The sequence below is a fragment of the Cyprinus carpio genome, chromosome B22, assembly GCF_018340385.1.
Source record: "Cyprinus carpio isolate SPL01 chromosome B22, ASM1834038v1, whole genome shotgun sequence".
Lineage (NCBI taxonomy): Eukaryota > Metazoa > Chordata > Actinopteri > Cypriniformes > Cyprinidae > Cyprinus > Cyprinus carpio.
In genome coordinates this window covers 34,013,333-34,032,541 of record NC_056618.1, presented here as the reverse complement: position 1 = coordinate 34,032,541, position 19,209 = coordinate 34,013,333, and the positions used below count along the sequence as shown (strand labels likewise).

General features: G+C 38.1%; 2 protein-coding genes and 1 pseudogene across 2 annotated transcripts; all 3 read right to left on the bottom strand.

Annotated features, from left to right (window-relative positions):
• Positions 1-3,536: 3,536 nt before the first annotated feature.
• On the bottom strand, positions 3,537-5,243 carry LOC109073921 (5-hydroxytryptamine receptor 3A-like). Its single transcript, XM_042749577.1, has 5 exons — positions 5,075-5,243; positions 4,823-4,989; positions 4,516-4,726; positions 4,099-4,290; positions 3,537-3,832 (listed from the first exon to the last, which is right to left on the bottom strand). Exons 1-5 carry the CDS (start codon positions 5,241-5,243, stop codon positions 3,537-3,539), a joined length of 1,035 nt encoding a protein of 344 aa, XP_042605511.1.
• A 5,973-nt stretch (positions 5,244-11,216) lies between these two features.
• LOC109073920 (5-hydroxytryptamine receptor 3A-like) lies at positions 11,217-14,569 on the bottom strand. Its single transcript, XM_042749576.1, has 7 exons — positions 14,462-14,569; positions 13,358-13,464; positions 13,067-13,236; positions 12,807-12,973; positions 12,340-12,550; positions 12,002-12,193; positions 11,217-11,882 (listed from the first exon to the last, which is right to left on the bottom strand). The coding sequence occupies exons 1-7, from the start codon at positions 14,567-14,569 to the stop codon at positions 11,569-11,571; spliced, it is 1,269 nt and encodes a 422-aa protein (XP_042605510.1). The 3' UTR covers positions 11,217-11,568.
• On the bottom strand, positions 14,566-18,629 carry LOC122134662 (annotated as a pseudogene).
• Positions 18,630-19,209: the final 580 nt, after the last annotated feature.

Sequence of the window (19,209 nt, the reverse complement as noted above, 5' to 3'; positions counted from 1 at the left end):
AATTAAATTTGGGTAGGATTAGGGATGTAGAATATGATCATGCAGAATATTTATAAAAACAGTCAATAAAAACAGTCAATATGTTAATAATAGGCATGCTAATAAGCAACTAGTTAATAGTGATAATCGGTCCCTTTACTAAAGTGATACTTAATAACCTTTCTGGAATAATACAAAGCAAAAATTTTCTGTCCAGAAGTGAATTTAATAAAAAAAAAAAAATTAATAATTTTAAAATATATATTTTGTGTACAGAAGACAGCTGTAAAAAACTTTCAATGTTATAACTCTCTTATACATAGGATCCAAAATATTTTGTACAGGTCTTTAAATTATGTTGTAACACTTTTCTGTTATTATATATGACTGTAGTCTTTGTAAGGTGTTTTTATTTCTGACAGCCTAAATTCAACAATTCAGAATTCATGCATCAAAAGGGTTAAACACAACAGTCTGCACTGCAATGCTACTATTCATTCTCTGCTTAAGCATACATGTAGAAAAGTTATAGAGCAAAACCATTAGCTATCATAATTATTTTCAGCTGAAACCAAGCCTTCTTGTTAATTACTGAATCTTACCTTGAATGTTGGCATAAGTTCTTTATCCATTAAGTTCTTGGTCAGTGTTGTGACTAACTGGGTCCCACAGATTTTCATTTCAGAATCATTTCTCAGTTTGACAGGTAATGGCGTGAATGTATCCTAAATACAAATAAGTGATTTGCTTAGGCAAATGAATTATTCATTCAGCTAGTGCTGGCATGCAACACTGAATGTTTTTGAAAAACTCAATATTTTAATTCCTCACCTTCTGGAAATATCAGACATTGGTGACACAAGCCCAGTATGCAAAAGTGTGTATCAAAATAAAAGTTGGCGGTAACTGTGATCTCTGTGGTTAAGCATACTTTTGCATACTTATACCTGAGGCTTAGAAACGTGGCATTGTCTGAAACTGTGGTGTAAATATGACATTACAGTTTTTTTCAATTGCTAACAAGCATTTACCAATACTATTTTTTTTAAACTCTTAACACAGAAACACAGCTACATCACACAAATAGCCAAATAGTTAATTTTCTGGCCAAAACCACATTTTCTTTGTCTGCTTCTCTTTGTTGTTCTGCATTGTTTTGAACAAAACCAATCCAGAGAGTGCCTTTTTTAATTGTGCATGCCCATACAATAGAAAGACTTGGAATTATTCATTAAGACTGGAATCAGCTTTTTCTTTAAAATAATTATTATCAGCTCTTTTAAGCTGCTGTTGTTGCAGAAGTAGAGGCTTTACACTATATTTAAAGTTTGGAACGTAAGGTCTTCATTTTTGTCATGCTGTGTTTAAGCATTAAAATAAAAAAAATAAGTATTTAAGCATTTTAGAAACGTGTTAATTGATAGAATATTGTATGAAAACAAAATATGGATGTTGTGCTAATTGTGTTTAGAGTTTTGAAAACGTGACAACAGACTGGACAAAGGAATGTTAGCAAAAGAAAAAAAACCCTGTAATAACGTAGTATGTCACAAAATGTTAAAGTGAATTTTTTTTCCCCTCTCCATTTGATGTTTACACAGTTTTCCAGGTTAATGAAACACCGCACAACTAATATACACACAATTGTATATTAATAGTCTATTTATTAGGGTTTGAATCACATAAAAATGTCATGTTTGTATCTTCAAACATTATTTCATGTTTAATACAACTGCAGAAAAGACAATAGAGCAATTTTGAGAAAATGTAATGGATGGAAATTGTACTGGAAACTGAATATCAAAATGCAGTTGAAAGTTAGCACTAATCAAAAATTATATATTTAACTAATCCAGGGCTATGCAACTTACTTAGTCAATTTACATCCAAGTCTGAATGTAAAATAAAAGCTTCCTGTGTCTTAGATTGAGAGCCTGTGATTTTTAAAAACTGATTTTCACTACACAACCATCTTCGGTGACAATCTTTCTAATCTTGCTGCTTCAGGATTATTAAAAACTGAAATGAGACTTACTGTAATGATTTACAAACTGTTGTGTAAATTGTTTATTTCCCCTTAAAATGTAATTGTATGCCACTCTGGTACATGTGACACATCACATTTAAATCAAGAACTATAATGAAAATTTAAGACTAGACCAAATGTAGATACTACTATTACTACTTCAAATGTTTCCTCAAATGTTCAACTCTTATTCTTATATACACGTTAATTCAATGAACCAAAACCACAGATGACCCTCCATATGTGATCGTAAATAGTAGTATCATAATGTTTTTATGAAGTTCTAAACATAGAGTTAAATATGTGAAGGATGGATTATTTAGAGAAGATAGGGTGGTGTAACGATTCAATGTTTTGTGTAAACCCACTTGGTATTCTTGAATCTCATATAAAACGTCATGATCAAAGTCTTAGTGAGCATTTTCTCTATAGTTCCCCCCATCACCCCCCGAATGCATTTCATTAAAAATAAATGGCACAGTTCAGAAATCATACATTTGTTGATATATTTATTCATCTTTTTCACTCTTTTCAAACAACAGCAAGAAGGAGTTTATTTTTGTTATAATTCAACCATTCTCCAGCTAAGTGCTGGAATCGGTAATCAGCACTTTCTCGAAAGACCTAAAAGATGTGAGTAAAACTATGAACTGTAGATGAAATCATGAACTTTATCTATATATAAACACCCATTAATGTACAGTTATCTAACACTGCATAACCATATATAATGTAACACATCTTATAACACCCTTGGGCACCCTTTGACAACACCATAAACAAAAGGAAAGTACAGAACAAAACATCTGCATAAAATCTTCAGTATTAGACAATTTGATTTAATAAATCACTGATCAGCTACAACATTGAAACATCTGCCTAATATTGTGGAGCTCTCCCTAGTGCTGCCAGACCGGCGCTGATGTATTGACCTATTGACTCCATAAGACCTCTGAACGTGTCCTTTAGTGCCCAGCACCAAGATATCAGCAGCAGTTCTTTAAAGTTATGCAAGATGTGAGGTGAGGCCTCCATTGATCAGTTTTGTTGGCCCAGCACAACCCATAGATGCTCAGTTAGATTGAGATCTGGGGAATTTGGAGGGCAAGGCAACACCTTGAACCCTCATGGCTAGCATTAGGTCTTTTAGCAATTTAAGCTCTTCTGTGTGATCGATAATTATTGGGCTTCGCTCCCCATATGCATCAGTGACCCTGACACTGGTTAACCGGTTGTCCTTCCTTGTGCCACTTGCTCTGAACACCCCACAAGACTTGCCATTTTGGAAATGCTTTGACCCAATCATCTAACCATCACCAATTCTCAATGTCACTCAATGATCTTTCACAATGATCTTTTTGTTTGCTCATTTTTCCTACTCCCAACTCATGAAATTCAAGAACTGACCAATCCCTTGTTGCCTAATGTATCCCACCCCTTGACAGGTGCCATTATTCACTTCACCTTTCATTGGTTTTAATGTTGTGGCTGATCAGTGTACACAGCACTCACATACTTTCAGTAGATTTCTTTATATTAAAGATGCAGTTTTGTTGTACTGGTACATCCAATATACAAAAATAGTGATGAAACTAACTGAGAGGAATATAGTATACAGGCAGAAAAGCAAGCGGTCAATGACTTGACCCAAATGCATCCACTCCTCTACACTCTCATCAGTTTTAAAATGTTTATCGATCTGTTGACGGATGGATAGTAACTCGTGGCTTATCTTCTTCAGTTCCAGAAGAGCAGGTGTCTTATATGCTGCTTCGCTTGGAGGGGTTTCAACTGCAGGATCACAGCGTTTGGTCTCTAGTCTGTGCTCTACAGGTACAAGAGAAGATGTTGAAATAAATGTATTATGTCTGTACTCAATAACCTAATTAAGCTATTCATGTATTTATACATAAATAGAGTACTCTTAAATGACATTTGGAAATGATTACTTATGAAGAACTTAAAACTCTCTGTTCTTGATAAGGGTTGTCACAATGGATCATCCGTACATCTATCCGGATAAGGTTTATTATTAGGTTAATTTATTAAACAAAACTAGACAGACTTATTCGATTTTGCATGGTAAGACTCACCTTCAGGGTCACAGTTTTGGTCACTGGGTTTCTTGCTTAAACAAACAAGCTTAGCAAGATAGTTGAGGAAAAGCATCTTGGCCCATGAAGGTAAAGGTCCATAGTGAGTGGAGCCACACTGAATGTTAGTGATGAGGATTGTCTCAAGAAGACTGGCCACCATCAGTGCCAAGCAAAGAGAGAAAAACACGTCTGAAAAGAGACACAGAAAAGAGGTAAGGTGTCTTACAAATCAGACAAATTTTGAAAATTGGCAAGAGAGAGAAAGGTGCTGTAACACTGTCATAACCAGCAGTAAAATGACAAGTGACAAGAAATTGTGTTACTTCTCTGGGGCATTTTCCTTTCATTGAAGACAGCTTGTCAGATGACTGGTTAGGACAGAGTCTAAGGCTACAACAAAACTTTTATACAAACTTATGAGAGGTAATGTGTTTCCAGTAACGGGCAGCAGGTCATTCATTAGCAGCAGGAATACAGTGTAACCCAAAATGAGGGTCATTTTGAAGGCAGAACGATCCACGTTCTGGGGTGGAAGAAGAAAACTGAACAGATCTAAAGCAATGAGGAAGCAGCTGGGAATCAGGAGGTTCACCACATACATCGTGGGGCGACGACTGAGAACGACCTGATTGGTAAAAATATATAAGTATATAACAGAGTAATTCAAGCGATTTAAACTTATTTTATACAAAAGGTGTAGTAAATTGAGAAGAGTACATACATGGTAAATAAGTGTATCGAAAGTTTTATTTAGCTCTTCTGGAAGTATCAGAGGTTTCTCAGCAAGCATGTTGACTAGCTCCCACTCTCCTTTCGTTTTCATCACAGATAGGGAATTCCTAAGTGTTACCTCCACAGGTTCAACAAAGAACAATTGAACATCCCCCGCTGTAGAAAACAACAAACCATCAAGAGGTGACAAGGTAGTTAGTAGATATAACTGAAAATGTACCCCTCAGTCAACCCAGCTTACCAGTGAGCTTATATGAGTTAAAAGTAAATGTGCAGTTCTGAATATCAAATGGAAAGGTGTAGATGTCCATGTTGCAGGAACTGATCACATGAATGGGAAGATCATCCATTACCTCTCCAGTATTTTTGACATAGAGGTAATATGTGTCTGGGCATTTATTTTCATCCATGCTTCAAAGTAAAAGAAAGCAACTTTAGGAATAGGTAGTTTTTAAATGTTACAGAGCATATCTTTTAATATCCATTATGCTTGTTTAGCTTTTGAGTGAGTCTCAAATGTACTATAGTACTAATCAGGTGGCATTTTTTTATGAGATACAGATTTGTATGCAGTGTTCAGCATTGACATGAATATAATAGCTTGATACTTTTTAAACTCACAATTCATTAATCACAATATCAGGCATCCACAGCTTTTTTCTTGGCAGTGAGATTCTGTCTGTACCACATTCAACAGGATCCCAGCTCAAACCTTCGATATTCCAAAACTACAAACACACAAAATCAATTTTATTTATTATAAAAATGCATGAAAAAGTGAGGAATCACACAGAGAGGCCTAACGACAGCTGCAGGAAGACTTACCAGATACACCCAAATGAATGAATTAAATATTTGAGCTTTTTCATCCTGAAAGAGAAAAATTAAGAGTGTAATTTTATCTCGCAGTTGCCTAAAGACCTGCTCACTGTGCATTTCTTAATTTATTCAATTCTGAAGTATCATTCACAAACGAAATCAAAATGACAGTGGAGTGGAAAGTAGGCAAATCCAGTCTTCTTTAAATGAAAAAAACTAAAACTTTAAAGTTTTTGAATGTATACAAACAGTAATTCCTAAAATTTTAGGGGTTCCTCAGGGTTCAGTGCTTGGCCTCTCCACTTCTTGAAATACACAGACTTACTGAGCTCATACGCAGATTATATGCAGCTCTATTTATCATTATGACTACAGCCCAGCAATGTCTGCTCAAATTTCTGGCTGTCTTTTCAGACTCTTTGCCTCTGTTCTGTTTTTTTTTTTTTCTTTCTTTAACTTGGCCCTAATTCTACATCACCAGTATATGTGACTCACTCTTTTGTCCTATATCCCATATAATTGATTGCCACTGATATTAAATAAACTTACCACACCTAAAATTCCATACAGAGTGAAGCTCACACTAATGTTGGTGGGAGTTTTCGGGTAAATAACTGGCCTCACATCTGTTTTATCAATGATGCTGTCCTTCAAGGCACTTAAAAGAGCATCTGTAGTGGGTTCAGAGCAGTTAATAGTCCATGCAGATTTCATTAACAGACCTGCAAGAATAAATTAATGCATGAAATTAGAACATGAATTACCTTGTTGAGTGCGTTAAGAAAAATATCAACTGATAAACAACAGAGGCTACATATTTTTAAAAGATATTTCTTTACCTTTACAAACGACTAATTTATTTTTATATATACAGTATCTCAATCCACCCAAGCAAATATGCAACAGTTAAACATTACATAACTGTTAATTATTTTGTTAAAAGTGATGAAATGATTTGATGCGATTAGACCTTTATTTTTAATGAAAATTTTATTTGATCTTACATTGCATGAGGAGACAGCAGATAATGAGCTTGAACTGTGAAAGAAGAGCTGTGAATCCAGCCAACTGTAATGATGATAGACACATTAAATAAATCATTTATTTGTTAAATGTTTTTTCCCACATATAAGAAAAAACAGAAATGGCAACATGTGACAACGACTCTCCACAAACCATGAACCAGTGGAATGACAGGTATTTATTTTCTTCATAGAAAAATTCCAAAGATTTGTGATTATATTTTTATGTTTATTAATGGATATTTGGACTCACTGAGTGGCGTTTTATGCGGCAGTATCCATATTACATATACTGTGTAATGTGTTAATACAACAAACACTTAAATGTGAAAACTGCTTCCCAAAATGATTACAAATTTAAAAACATTAAAACAATTTAATACATATGTACTGTAATAACACCATAATGCCCAGAAGACGAACAAGAGTCTATTATTAATAATTAGTGTATTCATATGTTACCTGATGAACCTGCTAATTCAACAATTTACATGCAGTGGATAGTGTTGAAAATAAACATTCAGAATAATATCATACATGTACTATATTAACAATATGTCTTACCTGTGATCTTGAGAGCAAAGCTACAGCCATCACCTTTTTTAGAATGGACAAAAAAAATGGCCAATGAGTATGAAATATATTTTTAAATATTATTAATCCTACAGTTTCATGAAGTCTGTGAGGATTCAAATAGCGTGTCAAACTATATACCAAAACTGATTTGCCTAGATATTTGTCTATCCCATAGTCTGAGAAGCCAACAACATGCAAAAAAAAAAAAAAAAAAAAAAAAAATTGTGGTGTAAATCCCACATTACAAATATTATGGTTTGTTTCTCTAGTGCTCTTTTCCATTTGAAGGGTAAAATGAATAATTGGTAAAGATTATGATTTTATTTACAAATATTAATGAAACAATAAAGAACATAGGATAGAAATGATTTAAAGAAGCGCTAGTACATATTCAAGGCCTTTTGTGGTAATCATATTTTACATACTTCATAATATAAATGTTGATATCACCATGAAACAAATTTTTATGTTTTGGTTTATGCTTTTATTTTTATGTTTCTTTATGAAGTTTGGCATGCTGAATATGAAAACCACATTACATTTTGTGTATCATAAACAGTATCAAAGAAAAAAAATGTTGGGAACTTCTACAAGCTAATCTGTTATTACTCATGCATAAAAATGACATGGTACATGCATAAAACTGAGCTAACAACAATAACTGAACATACTGTAGATACCAAAAGTGAGTTGTCCAAAACTTCAGAAGTGTATGTTGGATGATTTTTGTCTTTTAGGACTAGTCCCACAATGTTCTGGAATGTTTTGGAAAGCATTAAAATATCACAGAATATTTCAGAATGCTACAGAAACTTCTAGAATGTTCCCATAACTGCAAAAGCAATATCTTTAAAAACATGCAAAATCAGTACAAAAACTTATCTGTACTAAACCAGTGTTTCATAATTAATGATAACACTAAAATTAATGATCATTCATAATTTAGTTTTAAAATTGACCTGACCTAAATATTTACCAAAATAATGATGCAACTTAATAATAATAATTAGCACCACAGAATTACAGAAGAACCATAAAAATGTATTTTTTTTTTTACATTATGTAGTACATTATGACATGGTTAGGATTTCACAAACCTAATTAACGCTGATTAGTTTGTTTTAGTTGCTGAAGCATCTGAAATGTTCATCTTCAGATGTAGTGTTAACCGAATCCTGATAACATTACTAAAAATATGAAGTATTACTTTGATGAAGATACAAATCAAATAGGAAATTCCAGTTCAGATTTTGTCTATAAAATGCTGCTGTTTAAGCAACTTGAAGTGAAATGTGGAAACTAAACTAAATGTCTGGACAGAAATATATATTAAATGTGTTTGAACCTGTTTTGTTTCTACAGTCGTGGCCAAAAATATTGGCCCCCTTGGTAAATATGATCAAAAAAGCCTGTGAAAATTCATCTGCATTGTTAATCCTTTTGGTGTTTTATTTAAAAAATTCACAAAAAATTCTTATTATCCTTCCATTGGATAATAAGAATTTAAAACAGAGGGGAAATATCATTATGAAATGAATGTTTTTCTCAAATACTCGTTGGTCACAATTATTGGCACCCCTAGAAATTCTTATGAGTAAAATAACTCTGAGGTATATTCCCATTTATCTTCACAATTTTGAGCACTCCAGCGTGATTATAAACATGAAATCATCCAGCTCTGTTTCACAGAAATATAAAGAGGAGGGAAAACAAAGCCCAAATTCCCTTAATCATCCATCACAATGAGAAAAACCAAAGAATATATATCTGATGTGCAGCAAAAGATAATTGAGCTTCACAAATTGGTGAAGTGGCTTTAAGAAAGGAGCTAGAGCAGTGAAAATTCCCATTTCCACCATCAGGGCAATAATTAAGAATTTCCAACCAACCGAAAAAGTTTCAAAACTGCCTGGAAGAGGACGTGTGTCTATATCGTCCTAATGTGCGGTGAGAAGGAGAGTTTGAGTGGCTAAAGACTCTCCAAGGGTCACAGCTGGAGAACTGCAGAAAATAGTTGAGTCTCTGGTTCAGAAAACCTTGTCAAACAGAACCTACATCAACACATGTTGTTTGGGAGGGTTACAAGAACAATTCTCCTAGCTCATCCAAAAACAAACTAAAGCATATTCAGTTATCAGACATGACTGGAACCTTAAATGGGAATGGCTTCTGTGATCAGATGAATCTAAAAAATGAGCTGTTTAGCAGCAAACACTCAAGATGGGTTTGGTGAACACAGAGAAAAAAAGTACCCCATGTGTACAATGAAATATACTGCTGTATTTTTTGATGTTGTGAGCCTATATTTCTGCTGGAGGTCCTGGACATCTTGTTTAGATACATGGCATCATGGATTCTATCAAATACCAACAGATAAAAAATCAGTAAGTGACTGACTCTGTTAGAAATCTTATAATGGGCCATGTTTGGATCTTCCAACCGTACAATAATCCAAACACAAACCTCAAAACAACCACAGAAATGGGTCACTGAGCTCAAAACCAAGCTTCTGCTATAGCCATTCCAGTCCTCTGACCTGAACCCTACGGAAAATGAGAGGAGTGAACTGAAGAGGAGAAGCACCAGCATGGAGCTGGGAATTTAAAGGGTCTGGAGTGATTCTGGGTGAAGGAATGGTCTCATGTCAGGTGTTCTCTAACCTCATCAGGCATTATAGGAGAAAATTTAGACCTGTTAAACTGGCAAATAAAGGTTTCAAAAAGTATTGAATACAAGGGGGCTATTAATTGTGGCCAATGTGTATTAGAGAAAAACATTTATTTCATAATGATATTTCCCCCCATTTTAAATTCTTATTATCCAATGAAAGGATACATTTTTGTGATTTTTTTAAATAAAAGACCAAAAGGATTAACAATGCTGATGAATTTTCACAGCCTTATTTGATCATATTTACCAAGGGAGCCAATATATTTGGCCACAATTGTACTTTCAAAAATGACTCAAATCCAAAGTTACTCATGTTAAGTCTTGAGGAGTGACTCAAAGAGTTTTTTAACTTTCAAGTCATTAGAAACAAAACTGAACCTGGTACATACAGTATCTGTTTTGATTTCAAAGGTCAAATTAACAGAGATAGTGGACTATGGCAGAATGACAGACTTATGAATGGTAATCAGGTTTGTATTAGAAATATGTGACCCTGGAGCACAAAAGCAGTCTTAAGTTGCTGGGGTATATTTGTAGCAAAAGCCAAAAAACATTGTATGGGTCAAAATTATCAATTTTTCTTTATGCCAAAAATCATTAGGATATTAAGTAAATATCATGTTCCATGAAGATATTTTGTAAGTTTCCTACCATAAATTTGATTAGTAATATGCATTGTTAAGAACTTAATTTGGACAACTTTAAAGGTGATTTTTTCAATATTTAGATTTTTTTGCACCCTCAGATTCCAGATTTTCTGTCTCATCCAGTATTGACTGATTGAAATAGCATGAAAACTGTCACAAGACATGATCATATCACTGCAGCTGTTAAAAATGAGTCTGTGCAACATAGTAGCACAAATTACAGAAATTAATACGAAAGTTTCACCTCAACCTACTGGACAACACGTACAGATAAAATAAAGATGAAATTAAAACTAATCCTATTTAAATTCATATTTATTGCAATTGGCCTTATTGTGCATTAATATAAATTAAATTAAAAATATTAAATAAAAAATTAGAAAATATTTATTTTATATATTTTTCTCCACCTCTGAAACATCTTTCCTTTTCCCTTTTCCTGATGTCAAAAGTCCCTCCTTGTTCACATGATATGCAACTACCACTTTCCCACATCCAGTCAATTCCTAATAAATAACATTTAACATAATTAAATAACATTAACAAATCCTGCCCTACATTTTGTCCTTTCTGACTGAAATAGATCATTTCCACGTATAAGGAAACTACATAGTGACAGATAGACAGTGGCAGGAAAATTATTTTTTAATTTCAAAAACAATTTTATTCTATTTAACATAATATATCACTTCATTAATTTAAATAGGATTTAAACATTACAGAATTGCATTTGTGACATTTGTATTTCCAACAGCTCTATATTGTTTGTGAACTGCTAGGCCACGGCTCTGACAGGACTACAAATTTATGATAATTCATTAGTTGTGTAAAAAATACAACAAGTAGAGACAAAAACAAATAAAAAGTAAAGAAATTTAGCAGAAAATATTAACTATTAGCAATAGAGCAGTATTACCTTCCATTAATAAGTAGCAATATGTTATACAGGTTCAGCAATTATATAATGTACTTAACACTCATTCCTATAAAGTTTTATTTGGTTACCATTTATTTATTAAAGATGCATTTTTCTTGTACCAGTAAATCCAGAAGACTAAAATAGTGATAAAACTAACTGAAAGAAACACAACATACAGGCAGAAAAGCAAGCGGTCAATGACTTGACCCAAATGCATCCACTCCTCTGCACTCTCATCAGTTTTAAAATGTTTATCAATCTGCTGACGGATGGAGAGTAACTCGTAGCTTATCTCCTTCAGTTCCAGAAGAGCAGGTGTCTTATATGCTGCTTCGCTTGGAGGGGTTTCAACTGCAGGATCACAGCGTTTGGTCTCTAGTCTGTGCTCTACAGGTACAAGAGAAGTTAATTAAATAAATGTATTCTGTTATTACATAGCATTCTGAATACTTCATTCTGATTGGCCAGTCACGGCACTCAGTTATTCATGGAAACACTGACTGACTGCTGATCACCTTCAGGATCACAGTTTTGGTCACTGGGTTTCTTGCTTAAACGAACAAGTTTGGCGATATAGTTGAGGAAAAGCGCCTTGGCCCATGAAGGTAAAGGTCCATAGTGAGTGGAGCCACACTGGATATTTATGATAAGAATTGTCTCCAGAAGACTGGCCACCATCAGAGCCAAGCAGAGGGAGAAAAAAGCATCTGGAAAAGCATGGATATGGCTTCATTAATTTATTGTATTAAATACATTTTAACGTAATGTATTTTTTTTAATGTATAAAATTTTTGATGTATGGAGTGGAGAAGACAGAAATACTTTAAAGTAACAATGATGCTTCTATACAAACTTATGAGAGGTAAGGTGTTTCCTGTGACGGGCAGCAGGTCATTCATTAGCAGCAGGAATACAGTGTAACCCAAAATGAGGGTCATTTTGAAGGCAGAACGATCCACGTTTTGGGGAGGCAGAAGAAAGCTAAACAGATCTACTGTAATGAGGAAGCAGCTGGGAATCAGGAGGTTCACCACATACAGAGTCGCTCGACGCCTGAGGACGATCTAATAAAGGACAAAAGTAATTTAATTAGAATGCGATGCATTTAATAATAATAAAAAAAGTAATCATGAGAGTCCATCCCTAAACATAAACTCGGTGGAGATTGTATAAAAAAACACAAATAAGAGTCATACGAATTTGCTGGCAATGAACCAAAATTTAAAATAGTTATGAATTGCCATGAGAGGATGTTGGCCTTGACTAACATTATTTTCTTGTTTAAATGTAAGTTTTCGAATCGTGTTAAAATGATAATACATAGTAAGTAAGCGTGTCCCGTGAGATATTCATTTCCTGGGGAGGTATTGTAGGTTTTTGAGCAAGCATGTCGACCAGCTCCCACTCTCCTTTAGTTGTCATCGCTTCAAGAGAATTTTTGAATGCTTCCTCAACCGGTTTATCAAAGGACAACTGAACATCCAGCACTACAGAGAACACCAAAAAATGAAAGTTACTAGGGTCATACCACATAGAAGTTGTTTATAGGAGAAATTTTACTTTCAGTCAAGATAACTTACCAGTGTGCTGGTATGAATTAAAGGTGAATGTGCAGTTTTGAATATCAAATGGAAAGGTATAGATGTCCAGGTTACAAGAACTGATGACATGAAATGGAAGATCATCCATTACCTTGCCAGTATATTCAAGGTAGAGGTAATATGTGTCTGGGACTTTATTTTCATCAATGCTTCAAAGTAAAAAGAGGTATGGGTGTTATGTTCTTTTTGGTATCCATGCAAAGCTTTGAAGTTTTTTTTTAATAAAATCGAGAAATCAAGATTCAGAAATACAGATATATTTAAACTCACAATTCATTGATGATAATATCAGGCCTCCACAGTTGTTTTCGTGGTATTGAAATTCTGTCTGTTCCACATTTAACAGGATCCCAACTCAAGCCTTCAATATTCCAAACCTACAGAACACAAAATGTCATTATCAGTAAGTTTATAAGTAAACATGGATCCAACAGATCTACTAGTGAGTCTCCGGCAAGGTCCTTTCAGTTATCTGCTTCTTGGTCCAGTGGTTCCAAGTCTTTTGGTCTCTGTGCTCCTTGGCCTGGTGGTCCCAAGTCCATTTGTAACTATCAAAGACATGTTTTCAAATAGATGTGCATTTATATATTTCTGTTATAAATTTATATTAATTTGAGTTCATTCATTGTTTAAATATATTTGATTAAAATGAATGAATGTGATTTACAAGGTAATAAGTAGAGGATGAGCTCCCTTAAAATGTTTAAAGTAAGGGGCACTTTAAGAAAGATAATTTTGAAACATAATTGGTCACATGTCCAGGTTGAGTTGAGCGTGGAACTGTTGCATTACAGGTCAAACTAACATGGATGTAGAGAAAGGCTGATGGTATACAGCCTGAAAATGAGTTCCTGTATCTGCATGGTCTAAGAGGGTGTACACGGTAATTCATCTTTAAATGTGTTGCATTTTGTGTATAACAGTGTGATAACCCGAGTATTTAAAGATGCACGCAGACATTGCTGTTTATCGTCTTTACTAAACTCAGCAGCAAATACAGAAACTGGCTTGCAAAACGGCAACAACACATACCAAAACATCCGGTGTGCAACAACTTAACTAGGACCGGGGGGAAGCAAAATAACAAACAAACATTCCGGGTTTCACCCCGGCCTACACCGCAAATAGTCCCTCTGCAACACTTCTCCCTCTTAAAGTGCAAACATAAAACATTAATACACACACTGTAAGATAAGTGCCTCTTTACCAGGAGAAACATTGGTAGCAATATGAACATCAAATTTTTTGTAAACAAACAACACTTTTTATATGGTATATTTAATCTTTGTGTATCTGTAGCTCAACATGTCAGTCTGTTTGGAGGCTTGTGTTGTCTCTTAGATCTCCTAAGCTCAGGAATGGTGTCCTCCGCACTGGAGGCAGGCTCTGGTCCCCCAGGTAGGCTCTGAGCAGGGTCAGCCGTAGCTGCCCGCTCCGACAATTCATCAGGTGCCTCCTCTGAGGGCTCAGACAGGCCCTCATGTGACATTTCCCGCGTGCCCTGGAGCTATTGGCACGGCCTCTGCAGAGCCGCCCCCACTGACTTTGCATGAAACCCCGTGAGAACTCTTCCCTCCCCCATCATGGCGGACCCGCAAGTGATCTTGGTGCCTGCGCACCTGCCTACCATCACATAATTCCACAACAAAAGATACTGGCCCTGTCTGGCGGTGGATTACCCCTGGCAACCAGGGTGAACCTATGGCAAAGTTCTTGACATACACTCTGTCCCCTGGGTGAAAATGTCTCTCCTTGGCATGTTGGTCCCGCCTTGCTTTTTGCTCCTCCTGATACCTGGCAACCCTCGCTCTGATGTCTGGCTGGAGGAGGTCCAGATGAGACTTTGGTCTCCTCCCCAGCAACATCTCAGCTGGAGACACTCCCGTAGTTGTGTGTGGAGTAATCCTGTATTGAAACAGGAAGCGTGCGAGCTTGGTTTCCAGCGATTGTCCTGACATCTTCCGCAGCCCCTCTTTGAAAGTCTCCACAGCCCGCTCTGCCAAGCCGTTGGACGCGGGATGATAGGGGGCCGTGCAGACATGACGAATCCCGTTTCTATCCATAAACTCCTTGAAAACCTCACTGGTGAAAGTGGGCCCGTTGTCTGTCACAATTGTGTCTGGCAGTCCATGTGTTGCGAAAATGCTTCTCAGTGTGTCTGTAGTAGTAGGTGCAGTAATATTTGACATGATATGTGCCTCGAGCCACTTGGAGTGTGCATCCACTAGCACTAAAAACATCCGACCCATAAATGGGCCAGCAAAATCCAGGTGAAGTCTGGACCACGGACAGCTGGGCCACTGCCATGGGTGTAGTGGCGTTGCCGCTGGCATCTTCAGGTTGCTTTGACACTGAGAACATACCTTCACCTTTTCTTCTAAAGCACAGTCCATCCCAGGCCACCACACAAATGAACTGGCGAGACTTTTCATACGGGAAACCCCGGGGTGGGCTTCATGTAGCTCGTCCATCACTTGAGCCCGCCCTGGAGGTGGGACAATCACTCTGGAACCCCAGAGGAGACAGCCATCAAGGACACTTAATTCAAGTTTGCGCTTGACGTAAGGTTTGAACCCCTCCTGTTCCACAGTGTCAGGCCACCCCTGCATCACCCACCTCTTCACCTGCGACAACACTGGGTCTCTTTCAGTCCACAGCTTTATTTGCTTTGCTGTCACTGGAGCCTGTGACAGTCTGTCCATCAGAAAAACAGTCTCTGGGGGAAAGCCTGTGTGGTGTGGTGTGTCTGGGAGAGGCAGACGGCTAAAAGCATCAGCATTTGCATTGTCGCTACCCGCCTTGTACTCTATGCTATACTGGTATGCTGACAGGGTTAATGCCCAGCGCTGTATTCTTGCTGAGGCCATGGGTGGAATGCCCTTTGTCTCACTGAACAGACCCATTAGAGGCTTATGGTCTGTGAAGATGGTAAAAGGGCGACCAAACAGGTAGTGGTGGAAACGCTTTACTGCAAAAACAACCGCCAGGCCCTCCTTCTCTAATTGCGAGTACCCCTTTTCTGCTGCAGTAAGAGTACGTGACACATAGCTGATAGGCTTTTCACTTCCATCCTCCATGCGGTGCGAAAGAACTGCCCCCAGTCCATACGGGGAGGCATCACACGATAGAATGACCTCCTTGTCTGGGTCAAAATGTACCAGCAGTCGTGTTGAGTGTAACAGTCCCTTTACGTGCTGGAAAGCGTTGTCCTGATCCTGCTGCCATCTCCACACACAGCCTTTGTGTAGCAGCTGGTAGAGTGGGGCCAGCACGCTCGAGAGGTCTGGTAAAAACTTCCCATAATAGTTCACTAGACCCAGAAACGACCTAAGCTCTGCAATGTCCTTTGGTGTTGGGGCTTCCTTAATTGCTCTCACTTTGTCTTCGACTGGAGACAAGCCCTGAGCTGAAATCCGATGGCCCAGATATGTGACACTTGGAGCTTGAAAAACACACTTACTGCATTTCAGACGCAGCCCAGCCTCAGACATTCTCTTTAACACCAGGTCAAGGTTTTGCAAGTGTTCCTCTTCTGTTTTACCTGTGACGAGAATGTCATCCAGGTAGACGGCAACCTGGGGAATGTTCTGAAACAGATTGTCCATGGTGCGTTGGAAAATAGCCGGGCTTGAGGCAACGCCAAACACCAGGCGGTTATACTTGAAGAGGCCCTTATGAGTGTTTATAGTCACACATTGCTTAGAGTCTTCATCTAGCAAAAGTTGCTGATATGCGTGACTCATGTCTAGTTTAGTGAATGTTTTTCCACCTGCTAGTGTAGCAAATAGGTCCTCCACTCGCGGTAGGGGGTAGGTGTCGAGCTGTGAGGCCTGATTAATGGTCATTTTGTAATCCCCACATATGCGCACTTCCCCGTCCTCCTTCACCACTGGCACTATTGGGGCTGCCCAGTCAGAAAACTCCACAGGCTCAATCACCCCTGCCCTTTGTAGCCTTTCCAACTCCGCCTCAACCTTAGCTTTCATGGCATATGGTACTGTTCGTGGTTTGAAGAAACGCGGTTGTGCTTTGGGGTCCACACACAGTTTAACTGTGGTCCCTCGGAGGGTACCCAATTCCTCTTTAAAGACATCAGCATATTTCCCTATGATGTCCTGTACCACAGTGGTATGTTTGATTTCACCCCAGATCTGTCCCCAATTCAGGTGAATTTTCTGGAGGAGATCCCGCCCCAACAAGCTCGGTCCCTCCCCCTCGACCACAAGCAGTGTCACCGCGGCCCGCTGTTCTTGATATACAATGTCCACCTTGATATAGCCCCCGCGAGTGGGATGCACCTCACCCGTGTACGTTCTGAGCCTAATACTTGTCTCTTCCATTGCAGGTGCACCCCCTGAGCTCCACAACCTGTTGAATGTGGTTTGACTGATTACTGAAGCTGAGGCCCCAGTGTCCACTTCCATGTTCAGCTCTTTGCCATTCACCTTAACTGTTGCATAGATGGGCTGAGCCCGGGGCTGGCCACGGATATTAAACATGTTGAATGAGCACTGCTCCTCAAAATCCTCACTCTGCAGGTTATGTGTGTTGGGCTTAGGTGCTTTTCCCCATCCTTTTGTCTGTTTATTTTTAGCACCCCTGCACTTTTTTGCAATATGCCCCCTTTTCTGGCAATTATGGCAAACAGCGTCTTTAAAGCCACAGTCATTCGCAAAATGCGGACCCCCACAACGATAACACTCTGTGGGTCTTCCTGAACTACTTTTGCTTTCTTTTGCTACAAAACGGGCAGTATCTGATAGCGTCCCTCCCCCTGCATTTTTTTATGTCCATCGTGTTGTTTGCCGCCGTCTCCATGGCTAGGGCAATGTCCAAAGCCTTTTTGAAAGTCAGTGTGGCTTCACCCAATAAGCGGCGCTGAATGACGTCATCGTTAATCCCACAGACTAACCTGTCCCGCAACATGTCCTCCAGCACTGCCCTGAACTCACAGTGCTCAGATAGCTGCCTCAGTTCCGCCACAAACTCCGCCACTGTCACTCCTGACTTGCGTGAATGCGTGTGAAACTTGAAGCGCTGCACAATCACCGAGGGCTTGGGATTGAGGTGATTTTGCACCATCTCCACAATTTCTTTGAACCCGATCTCTCCCGGTTTCTGCGGCGTTGCAAGATTTCGGATCAATCTGTACGTTTTAGCCCCGCACACACTCAGGAGGATTGATCGTTGTTTCTCCTCATCCACAATGTCATTAGCCAGGAAAAAGTGCTCCAGTCTCTCGACATATTCCACCCAGTCACCATCCTTCTCGGAAAACTCACTGAGCGAGCCAACAGTAGCAGCCATAGCTTTTGTTTAATTATTTGCCAACTTCTTCGCTGCCGAACCGGCTGACTTACTGGAACATTGGCTTGGTTATTATCGGTTTTAATCCTCGTCGCCAGTGTGATAACCCGAGTATTTAAAGATGCACGCAGACATTGCTGTTTATCGTCTTTACTAAACTCAGCAGCAAATACAGAAACTGGCTTGCAAAACGGCAACAACACATACCAAAACATCCGGTGTGCAACAACTTAACTAGGACCGGGGGGGAAGCAAAATAACAAACAAACATTCCGGGTTTCACCCCGGCCTACACCGCAAATAGTCCCTCTGCAACAAACAGGGTTCCTCAAATCTTGCCCTGGAGGGCCAATGCGCTGCAGAGTGTAGCTCCAACCCTGATCAAACTCACCTAGGCCTACCTGTGATCTTCCTATGATCCTGGAGACATTGATTAGCATGCTCAGGTGTGTTTAATTAGGGTTAGAGCTTAACTCTGCAGGAAAGTGGATCAGATTTGAGGATCCCTGGTGTATAAGGTTGTTTTATATCCCTTTACGTGAACAATGTGATTTGTTAATAGCGATGTCATTGGATTCGGATGTGTCACATGTGTTCACTTGCATGTCAGCGGACCTTTACATAAGAGGCTTGAAAATGGCCGTAATAAATGCATATTTTGAGCATTATATGCTTTTGTTTCTTGTAGTTTTCATGGTGTCTGCTGAAAACAGAGGGAGAAAGAGACAAATAAACAGCAAAAATACATCTGTATGAAGCGTGGCTATTATTTCATAAGACCAGTGCAGCTACACCATTTGTCTCTGTGCTTATTG